Below are 12,148 nucleotides of genomic sequence, written 5' to 3'. Positions count from 1 at the left end.
ACTGACCTGGTTGTGTATAACACGGTTCAGTCTATAACACGGTCGGGTTCTATGGCTCCCAACTACTGTGTTATAGCGGGGTCACACCATACCAAGGACGAAAACTGAGATCCATTACAAAGGACTAATGCAGAATATATGTATCATTTCCAAAACCAAATACTTTTACAAAAATCATTTGCTTACTCTGGTGCTATTTTATGGAATAAACTCCCATTAGCCGTTTAGAAATGAATCAAAATGTGTTCAAAACAAAACTGTATGACTATGACCTTGAAAGGCAATTGTCATTTTAAATATTGAAATATATGCACTTTGGTTTGCTCTGTTAATATGCTTTGACATTTAATGTTTCCTGAGGACCACAGAGGAAAATAATATGTTATACTGAGTTAACCTACTAAAATATTTGTTATTATTATTATTATTAATACTAAACCCTGATCAGCTGTCACATAATGCACAGGTAGATCAGGGTCTAAACTGTCTATCTTGCTGATTACTCCAAACAAACTACATTGATTCAGACCTGTTGGTGTATTATTATGAGATGGCAGATCATGGTCAATGCAATTTGCAGCTGGATCCAACTCAGAAGCACGAATATACAGTGATCAAAACAACCACTCAAAAACTAAAGGAATTTTCTAAAGGCATTGCAAGCGGGGACCTGGATGAGTAATTTGTTGTTAATATGGGGATAGGTTCCCAATAACTCTGAGATTCAGACCTATTGCTGGCCTGAGGACAATACAAAATCAATGAATGACATTTTTAATATCAAAGGAAAAATATCAGTCATTATTTTTTTAATAGTAAGTGTAATCATTCAATGTTGCAACTTGATACATCGACCTCAAAGTAATTTTTTTGTGATAGTGTTTTGTTCACTGTGATTATCTGCTCCAAGCTGTAACTCTTTTTTAAAATTTGTTCTTGAAGCCAAAACAGATTCAGCTGAAAAGGGTGCTTTTGAAACTTCAGAACCCATATACAGTACTCCCTTACTATAAGGCTGTTGGTTGGTTGTTTCTTTTAATGCCACTTTTAACACATTATATCAAGCCAAGAACTGGGAGATTAGGTAATTCAATATCTGGATGGCCCTTTTATAAGGTGGGTGTGGTTATACATCTCATTCCAATATGTAATGGTAAAACACCTCAATATAATGTGACTTCACCTACAAGGTGGGTCCACATGTATGACTCATATAAGTTTTATAATGATGAAGTATCGGATTTTACACCCTAAAGAGTCTAACTACTGTTGACATCACCTACATGTATATATAGAAGTTAACAGGTGCTATCTCATCACTGACAGGTATTAGATCAGGTGATATCACCACATGAATGTGTAGCAGTTAACAAGTGCTATCTAATGCCTGACAGGTATCAGGTGACTTCAATACATGGAAGCTAGCATATGCTATTCAATGACTGGCAGGTATTAAGTCAGAAGATAACCTACATCAGTACACAGCAGTTAACACATGCTATTTAAAGACTGACAGGTGTTACTTCTATAACTATTAAAATATTTATCAGAAAGAAAGTGCAGCCAACAATTTAAGTAAAATCAACAATCAATTTATTTCTCTACAATACAAAACAAAAATTCAAAAGACAGAGTATTATGAATTAAATCCTAAATAATCCTAAATGTCTTATCACAAGTAAAAACTTAATGTTCCAAATTATTTCCAATAGCTTTGAATGTCTTGATGTACCACAATGATGTAATCCAAAATGTCTTTGAATGAGTTCACACTAGTTCCAAAATAATGTCTTAGTCCAAAGTCAAAAGTCAATGAGCACTTACTAATTCCAATGAACAATTTAAATAAATAATTCCTCTTTAATTAAATATGAACACTACTGTAAAACATAAATAGTTATTTATTTACCAAGTCCCTATATATACATATTTTCACTTGAACTATAACATAAAAGAATGTGAAGACTTTCCAACAGAAAAACATAATCTAACTGTAAACAAAACTGACCTTGAACTCTTGCTATGTAAACATTTTGTTTACAACTTACAATCATGGACAAAAATTAGCTATGTGAACATGTTTACAAATAACAACTAAATTATCTGAATGTACAATCTACAATCATGGACAAAAGTTTAGCACAGAACCTACCTACCTACCTATCTAGGTAAAATAAGAAATGTTGCCACTGTTGACAAACTTTTCAATAATCTTTAATACAAATGGCATAAACATTCTCTTTTAAGGCAATGATATGTAATAACTTTTGTTTGCCCACATGAATCTAGCATCTGTTTGATTTGCCTATATTGGGTTATTCCACATTGTGATCTTAATTACCTATGCAAATTAGCACAATGGGTTTCTCCCACTACAGCCTTCAAACAATTACATTAGCTACTGTGACAGTATCAAGTAACACATGAAATGGTGGTTTATACTTGTCCTCTTTGCCTTTTAATTGCCTCTGTTTGAACTACCCAAAGGATAGTTTTACATCAGCTCCAATCATAACTGTCAACAGTTTATACATGCTACGTGAAATAGATATATATTGTTTTATTTTTGAAGATATCTGAAAATGGTATTTCTCAAAACATGACCATGTCATGGGTTTTGCGAGCAAAAATAATGTTTTTAGGAAGAAACACTGTGTTATGGAAGGTCAACATATTGAAAATAAATTTCTGCATTTCATCAATGCAACTGAAGTTTTCTCATGTAAATAAGATGTTTTTGACAAGGCCAATGGGCACCTCACTTAGAATATAGGAGGGGCCCGATCTGAAATTAGGGGCCCCACGCGATTAGATATTTTGAGCACTGCTTAAGTGTTGAGTGATACTTTCTGTTTAACAGAACCCAAAGCGTGCACATGCATGCAAACACACACACCTTTATTTTGTTGATACAGATGTTTGTTTCGATTTCCCTCCCAGTTCTTTCTTGATTTATGGCATTAGCTCAAAATCTTTAATTACAACACCAAGAAAATTTCTTTTCATATGTTCATTAAGTGTGCTAAAATTCAGCCTCAACTGCAGGTTTAATAATTCAGGTGAGAAAATCTGCACCCACATTCCATGCTTGACCACACTTGACAATGAAAGAACATGAAATTTCTATCAAATAACCCACAATGGGTACTATCCCCTTGAATTAAACAAGTTTTGTCAACAATTCAGCTCTGAACAGTCATCTATAATTGCTGTGCACAATCAACTTCAGAATCCTGCACTCATTATTTCATTGGCACTGAGACAGTCCTCTCCTGTCATGAGTGACAAAGCTATCATGTGATCACTGACAAACAGTAACATGTCACTAACATGTCACTAACATTCATAGAAAATCGTGAGGCTCAAACATAAATGCATTCAAACTGACATGGTCCAGGAATCTATCCTGTACATTTGCATATTAAGTAATCCATATACACTGTACTGCTCTGTCTGGGAAGGTAGTGGCATGTGATGAGCGCTACAGTTCTATCCCTTTAAAGTGACCGCTTTGCAAGTGGCTGTAAGAAACTCATTGCCAAGGAGCCTAAAATGGGGTGTTTCTCCAATATACACAGCTTCCAATGATGTCAAAATTCCACAAACTTGTTGCTTTATGGTAGTGTGTTGAAGTAATTCAAAGTTTTGTGCCAAAATAAACAAGATTTTGAAATAATAGTTTGGCAAGATGGGTTATATTTTTTGAAGACAGAAGTGTCTTATCATCGCATCTTTGTAGATATGAATAAAGATGACAACATTTTTATTTGTGGATGTTCATTTCAGTTGTGTCAGTAGTCAATCACTGTACTTCTTTGCTTAATTTTGAAAGATGTCAGCTCATTAAAAAGCTGATAAGTGTTAATCTTATTATAATTATCAAGCATCAAACAATGCAGTGGTTGAAAAAAGATTCTCACACAAATTTATAAATCAATAAATTTAAGTAATTACTAATCATCACAGTCAACCTGACAGCTAAAGGTTGTTAAAATTATTGGGCAATGATTTACAAAAGCATTAAAATATACAAAAGCCACCAACACGTGCACGTGGCTTGACAGTGTCATCAGACAATCATTATGCAATCAGTTTGAGCAATGAATAATGTCGCCTATTCCCCATAAATGTAACCGCATTGTTCATCAACAATTATTCTTGCTGTAGTTATTCAAACAAATAGGTGTGTGAGTATTAATTACTGGGTATTTACATTGGATAATGGTACATGGAAATTTAAAACTTTTACTATTAAAGAGAGTCAAAGCTTGAAGCCTGGACAGTGTTAAGTGGACAAGCTCAATTCAGTAGCAGGACGCAGCTGAAAATTGATCAAATTTTTTTAAGCAATGAAGTACACTACTATTAGATACTTAATGCACATCTCAGCATGCTTCTAGTTACAAACTGGAGGCTTTGCTTTCAATAATTTTTTCTTGTGTATTCTGATTTGTACCAGATGAAATTCCAGTGGTATGAAATTTACACAGATACTGCTTAATGACCTTGGGGCTTATACATACAGAACTGTATGTGTGCTTCAGTTTCCTTATGTAATTGTGTGTGTGTGTGTGTGTGTGTGTGTATGTGCACTGAATTCAGACAAATACTAACAAAATGACTAAATATTATACTTCTATTTGCAAATTTACAATGGAATTATTATAGATTCACTCTTATGGATGCAGTGAGATTTGTTTGTGATTACACATGTTGATACTTTAACTATTATCATCCTTCAGACATATACTTCCTGTATATCTACCAATGCATGGGTCTCTGAATGAAGTAAAATATTCAATATGCAGTCTCTGTTTTCACCATTTCCCATTTAATATGCATTGATGTAAGAAGTTAACTGTGCCAAAGAAGCACACAGTTTTTGACCATTCCTATTAATCCACCCCAACCCCCATTTTTTGTAAAGCTTAGGAGATAAGCATATATCATTTCTTTCAGCCAACTGACTTGTTTCCTTGGAGCATGGTACAGTACATAGCCATGTCCTACTGTGGACCTAGACAACTGTACTATAGCAGAGTTTCACTCTGTGTGTGTGTATGTATGTATGTTTGTATACTTCCTAAATTTCAAGTCAAGCTTGACACCTGTTTAAGATTATGTACAGTAACACTAATGTCACATTTCTCACCTTGACAATGATGGCACTGTCTGGTTCCTTGCTGGCATGTTCACCCTGACTGACTTGACTGTCAGAATAACCATAAGGAGCTACACATCGTTCACTGGGCACTAACTGCTTCTCACTTTTCGATCTAAAGAAAACAGAAAACACAAATGAATTAGGATCCAATTTGTGTTGCTTTGATAGCCAATCAACTTCTCAAAACAACTGAGAATGTTCCACCTACTTGTTAGCATATATATTTTTTGGTTGGTAGAGCATAAAATTTGTAATCCCAAGGTCTTCAGTTTGATACCTTCTTAAACCAGAATAGGTTGCCTGCTTTGGTGTGTCCTTGGGAAATACAGTTAACTCCCATTTCTTTGGCAAAATATAGTCAATAATGTGTTAAAACTTCCATTAAAACCCAAAAAATCAACCCCCAAAAATATCAAATGCAAAAGTTGTTTTCTATGAACAGATTCCCAGTGGTCAAGATGCGTAAGTAGTTTGTGAAAATTTCGTTAAAATTAGAGTAGAAATTCAAAATGTTATATATAATATTGTACCTTGGCAACCCAGTTGTTTGGGAATTTCTCATCTAACCACTTAATTACGTCATGAATTACCACCTAATTACATCATGATCACACCTAATTACATCATGAATCACACCTAGCCTGCAAACTGATTGGTTAGAGATCCATTGTAATCGAATTATACTAAAGTTGATAGATCCTACCCATGGCTGGCATGTCAATTTGTACTACAGTACTGAAAATTGGGTTTAACTCCAGTTCTTGGAATGATTAATGCTGCCTGATTGTCGATACAATTATGTAATAGACACACCAGTTTTGTCAATGTTCAACACTAATATACAGCTATGACCTCCGGAACATAAAGTCAGTAAATTAATTTGTTCTCATTTTGTTTCCTGTATGTTTTCTTATAAGTATATCATACTAAATTTCCTAGTACTTTATGAAGTAAACATCTGGAAACTACAGTACATGTAATGTCCACATAAAAGACATGTATGCATTATTTCATTCAAAAAAATGTCTCAGTTGCACAATTCCTCCTATATATTTTCAAAGAGATGTTTAAAGTTTGTGCCACTTAAATCCATATAACAGCAGATTTGCAGTTGTGACAAAGACTTAATTTTTTTAATAATTTGAGACTGAATGATTTTTTTCAGATATTTCATTTTTGGTCTTGATGTTGGAAACAAATATTCAAGTCTTGTTGATGCAATATCTGGACTTCATTTCTGAAATCCTAAGGAAAGTGCTATCTCAACAGCATGTATCACCAGTCCTCAAAGAAACTGCTTTAGACACAAGCCCAGGGCTGGTGACTTTATACAAATCACAAGCCCTTACTCAAAGTCAACAAGCCCTGTCTCCAAAGTTCCATATGCCCAAAACTGACCTATTTTGATTTTACTATTTGTTTCACAATGCTGCAATTGCTGTACTTTAAATATGAAAATATAAAAACAGAATCATATTAAACTGACTTGTGTGTTTATTAAGATCTCAAAATGTTTCATGTAAAGCCAAGTCCAAAGATCAGCCATTGTCTAACTGAAGTATTGGTGTATTCATAATTCAATCAACAGTAGTGTTTACATGTCCATTAGCATCTGTCTTGGTTTATACAGTTCTCTTTACACTTTTGTTGTTGCTCATTAATATCTGTAAGCAGTGTTACATTACACTAATGGGGGCCCCTGAGTGGCCAAGTGGTCTAAAGCGCTCTCCGTTACGGATCACTGCCATCTCACCTCTGTCTGCGTGGGTTTGAGTCTAGGATTCGGCCAATGTGGGTATGTGAGAAAGCTTGCCAGTAGCTTCTTGTGAGTCGGTGGTTCTTCCCGGGGTTTTCCTGGGTTCTTCCTCCACCATTAATACTGGCCGCCATGCATAGCCTATTGTGTGTTTAAAAATGGCATTAAACCCCACAACAACAACAAGCATTTACACTAATGAAGCATAAGCAAGAGTCAGCTCAAGATGTGTTGCTGCTGATAACCCCATGCCAATATTATTTTCTGTTCAGGAAGAGTACAGGAAACAAGATTTTCATGATATGGTAACAATACTGGACATCAGATCAGTACCATTTTCATTCAGGACCAAGATTCCTTTTAGTGAAAACCCTTATCCTAACATGACCATCCAACAAGATTTTCAAGTTGGCTGCTGTGGTGGCCATATTGGTTTTGAAGCAGCAACATCTTCATTCAAGACAAACTAGACCTCAGCACGAATGTCACTGTAAAGTTTCACTGCAATTCCATAAGTGGTATTGGAGAAGCAATAACAAAATTGGGCTAACAGATTAATGGACAGCAGATGATGAATGATGAATGAAATACAGTGGCCGTACCATCAGCTGTTCTGGTCTATGACCAGTAGAGCTAAATATGAAAATAGGATAGATGAACTACTTTTCTCTGTCTTTCTACTAGTCTTTCATTAATGCAATGTAAATCCTTGAGTCTCCTAGTATCCATGTCAACATGCCAACAGTTCAAAAACTACCTGAAGAAATGCAAAGAATCTTATTTAATGTTTAGAGAGTGAGGAATGCTTTTCTTCCACTAAACACTTAAAACGATGAAATGTGTTCCATGAGATCATTATTTCAAAAGATATTGTTTGGAAAAACTAAAAAACTGTATCACTTGATTACACAGCTTATGAGCTTCATCTCTGTTTTCTCTATTAAAGGAACTTTCCAGTTTATGGGAAATGATAACTCTCTGTCCATCATTTTCTTACACTTGGATTTTCCCCCTGAAATTCCTGATAAAAATCTCATGAATACTGAATTTTACAATGACCATACATCTTCTAACCTTCATGCCTATTCAATGGATTAACTGACAGATTAAGAGAGAGAGAGAGAGAGAGAGAGATAGATTTTTTAAATAGAAACTCCGCACATTAAAGCTTATTTCCATCACAATCATAAGTAGGGAAATTAATATTTTTATTCATGCAATTTAAAAACAAGAAAATAAACATAGGTTACAATATTGCAGGACATTTGGTTCTGCAGGTAAACTATGGGAAAAAGGGTCATTAAATTTTTTTCACTTAAAATATTAATGGTCACAGAGGAGTTCACATTAAAATTCTCCAAACAGGTTGTGACAAAAACTGCAGGTTTTTCAGTGATACAGCTATAAAAGAAAGCGCTGAATGGAATACTGTCCTCTCATTGGTTAAAACAAATGACGTCCTGTATTTTTTTATAACTTATTTTCAGTTGGCAATGAGAAGGTAGTATTCCATTCATGGTGTTGTTTTTGCATATTATGCGGGAACGATCAGGTACATGTCGAGCGGTACCGTGGGAAAATGATTTGACATTCCTTAAAAGGATGATATTAAGTCAAATGTTTGATAGGAATACTCAGTCGAATGCCTGAGTTAAACATTTGTACTCAAGCGGTACCATGGGAAAATGATTTGGCATTTCTTAAAGGTATGATAAGTCAAATGTTTGATAGGGATACACAGTCGAATGCCTGAGCTAAACATTGGTACCAAATTTACTACGCTATGCAAAATGTGGCTTGAAATAACAGCGTTTATTCTAAAATGGGTCGCGCGAGAAAGGAGAGAAGTGTCCTCCCTTATAGTTATTATATAGTATATGTAAGACAGGTCAATTTTAAGCGATGATACAATCACCTGTGGCCATGACAAGCTTCTCGTTGCTGGCAACATCAGCAAAGCATGTGTTCAGTGACACCAACATATCACAGCCCATTGTCTAAATACCTTGACTCTCTTCGTGCTCTCGAGCCAGCAACATCCGGAGCATTTTCAGCATAGGAACTATGTGCGTGCAGCATTTTTATGCAGTAACCGATTTATTGCATCAATGGAGTAAAAAAAAAAGCTCTTAAGAATGAACTGTTGAGTCTCAACCGATATGTGTGAATAAAATGTAAGTACAGTGAATCAATACAAAATTCTTAAATTATACAACTTGTGGTTTGATTTGGATGAACGTTACAACCACGGAAAAAGGTGATTCTCAGAAACAATCGAAAAAAGGGATCACTGGCCTAAAAAACCAGGTTTTGCAGATTTTCTAGTTTTCCGAGTCCACGTATTAAATACATACGATATATAAAGCATATCTTTCGACAAATATTACATAAAAATGTAAACATGATATACCGATATGCGCCAGTAAAATCAATTGTCCATTTATGCCTGCGTATATCTTTAGATTTGGACATTTTGCGATGTCTAATAGTTGATGAACCGGTTTAAAGTCGATCCTGTTACGGAGAGAAGTTACTAAAAGCAAAATACAATCACACCGGGTTTTCGTCGCACAAATTACGCCCAAGCATTATTAAAAGCCTCAAATTTAAAAAATTAAATTTAAACCGAGCATCATTTATAACAAATAAGTAATATATAAGTGGCCGATTTTAGCTCAGTCGCTATTGCTTTTTACTGATATTTGAAATTTAAAGTGCGCTAACACACACACACACACACACACACACACACACAACGGATAGAATACAAAACCTCAAAATATTTTAGCCGTTTCGTTTCACTCTGCTATTCAGCAAAACAAGTTTAAATTGCAATTACTCAATAGCTACTCAAAATAAAAATAAAAAAGAAGAAAATTACTCAAAACTACAGCAACTTCTCAAGACCTGGCCACTAAGCCTATATTACAAAACTGATAAATGCGACAGAAAATAGATGGGAGAGTGAATAACTAAAACAAAATAATAAACAATAAAGAAGATTGTTGTTGTTGTTGTAGGGTTTAACGCCATTTTTCAGCACACGATAGGCTGGCTATACATGGCGGCCAGTATTAATTGTGGAATAAGAACCCGGAAAACCCCGGAAAGAACTACCGACCCACGAGGAGCTACTGGCAAGCTTTCTCAATAAGAAATCAAATGCACGATTACTTCGATGCTTATCAAGATAATACAAGTGTTTTGTCAAGGAAATTAGTTATTATTTTATTGACTTAAAGAAAGATTTAAAACCAGACAACAAGTACAACGATAGCTCATTAAACACATTGGAAAACCTCATACAAGCAGCATGGTAAATACGTGATGAGAGATTACAAGCAGCAGGGTATATACGAAATCAGAGATTACAAGCAGCAGGGTATATACGTAATGAGAGATTACAAGCAGCAGGGTATATACGAAATCAGAGATTACAAGCAGCAGGGTATATACGTAATGAGAGATTTCAAGCAGCAGGGTTTATACGTAATGAGAGATTACAAGCAGCAGGGTATATACGTAATGAGAGATTACAAGCAGCAGGGTATATACGCACTGAGAGATTGCAAGCAGCAGGGTATATACGTAATGAGAGATTACAAGCAGCAGGGTATATACGAAATGAGAGAATACAAAAATGAAAGAACAAAAAAAAAGACATTGCGGGAATATAAAATATCACCAACCCAAATAATTTAGTACCAGTATTATGTGCCAAAAAAAAAACAAACTCAGAATAAAAATATTGATAATGAATTACGAATATGTTTAATAAATTATATAATGATAATATATAAATAAAACAGATTGCAAACACAATATTCGACAATTATATATAATCATATAGTGTAAAAATGGTATTTCGAAATTACAGTACTTTTCGATTCCGGAAATGTAAAGCATAAGGCCCATCAGGTAGTATATTAAGCATAAGGCCCATCAGACAGTATATTAAGGATAAGGCTCATCAGGCAGTATATTAAGTATAAGACCATCAGGTAGTATATTAAGTATAAGGCCCATCGGGCAGTATATTAAGTATAAGGACCATCAGACAGTATATTAAGTATAAGGCCCATCGGGCAATATATTAAGTATAAGGCCCATCAGACAGTATATTAAGTATAAGGCCCATCAGACAGTATATTAAGTATAAGGCCCATCGGGCAATATATTAAGTATAAGGCCCATCAGACAGTATATTAAGCATAAAGCCCATCAGACAGTATATTAAGGTTAAGGTCCATCAGGCAGTATATTAAGTATAAGGACCATCAGGCAGTATATTAAGTATAAGGCCCATCAGACAGTATATTAAGTATAAGGCCCATCGGGCAATATATTAAGTATAAGGCCCATCAGACAGTATATTAAGTATAAGGCGCATCAGACAGTATATTAAGTATAAGGCCCATCGGGCAATATATTAAGTATAAGGCCCATCAGACAGTATATTAAGCATAAAGCCCATCAGACAGTATATTAAGGTTAAGGTCCATCAGGCAGTATATTAAGTATAAGGACCATCAGGCAGTATATTAAGTATAAGGCCCATCAGACAGTATATTAAGTATAAGGCCCATCGGGCAATATATTAAGTATAAGGCCCATCAGACAGTATATTAAGCATAAGGCCCATCAGACAGTATATTAAGGATAAGGCTCATCAGGCAGTATATTAAGTATAAGACCATCAGGTAGTATATTAAGTATAAGACCATCAGGTAGTATATTAAGTATAAGGCCCATCGGGCAGTATATTAAGCATAAGGCCCATCGGGCAGTATATTAAGTATAAGGCCCATCAGACAGTATATTAAGTATAAGGCCTATCGGGCAGTATATTAAGCATAAGGCCCATCGGGCAGTATATTAAGTATAAGGACCATCAGACAGTATATTAAGTATAAGGACCATGAGACAGTCTATTAAATATATAAGGCCCATCAGGCAATCTTTTAAATCTAATTTAGTCAATTTAATATATGACATAAGTGTATGCTATTAAAACTACGGCCCAGTAGGTAATCTATTAAATACATAAGAGGTCTCGGGGCTGAGTGGTCTAAATCGCTCTCCGTTACGGATCACTGCCATCTCACCTCTGTCTGCGTGGGTTCGAGTCTCGGATTCAGCCAATGTGGGTATGTGAGAAAGCATGCCAGTAGCTTCTCGGGGGTCGGTGGTTCTTTCCGGGGTTTTCCCGGGTTCTCCCTCCACCAATA

The 12,148-nt window shown here is 35.2% G+C and overlaps 1 protein-coding gene across 1 annotated transcript in view; it reads right to left on the bottom strand.

The window, feature by feature from the left end:
• Positions 1-9,433, bottom strand: part of LOC149783051 (ER membrane protein complex subunit 4-like) — a 39,336-nt gene extending 29,903 nt beyond the window's left edge. The window contains exons 1-2 of the mRNA XM_089934651.1: positions 9,331-9,433; positions 5,153-5,276 (exon numbers count right to left, since the gene is read on the bottom strand). Coding sequence (XP_089790777.1) covers positions 5,153-5,276; positions 9,331-9,392 — 186 coding nt within the window. The 5' untranslated portion in view covers positions 9,393-9,433. The remainder of the gene's footprint in view (positions 1-5,152; positions 5,277-9,330) is intronic.
• Positions 9,434-12,148: the final 2,715 nt, after the last annotated feature.

This window comes from Sinohyriopsis cumingii, chromosome 15 (assembly GCF_028554795.1).
Source record: "Sinohyriopsis cumingii isolate HCF-2022 chromosome 15, ASM2855479v2, whole genome shotgun sequence".
NCBI classification, from domain to species: Eukaryota; Metazoa; Mollusca; class Bivalvia; order Unionida; family Unionidae; genus Sinohyriopsis; species Sinohyriopsis cumingii.
Note: the sequence above shows the minus strand (reverse complement) of the source record. Positions and strands in the feature narration are given on the sequence as shown.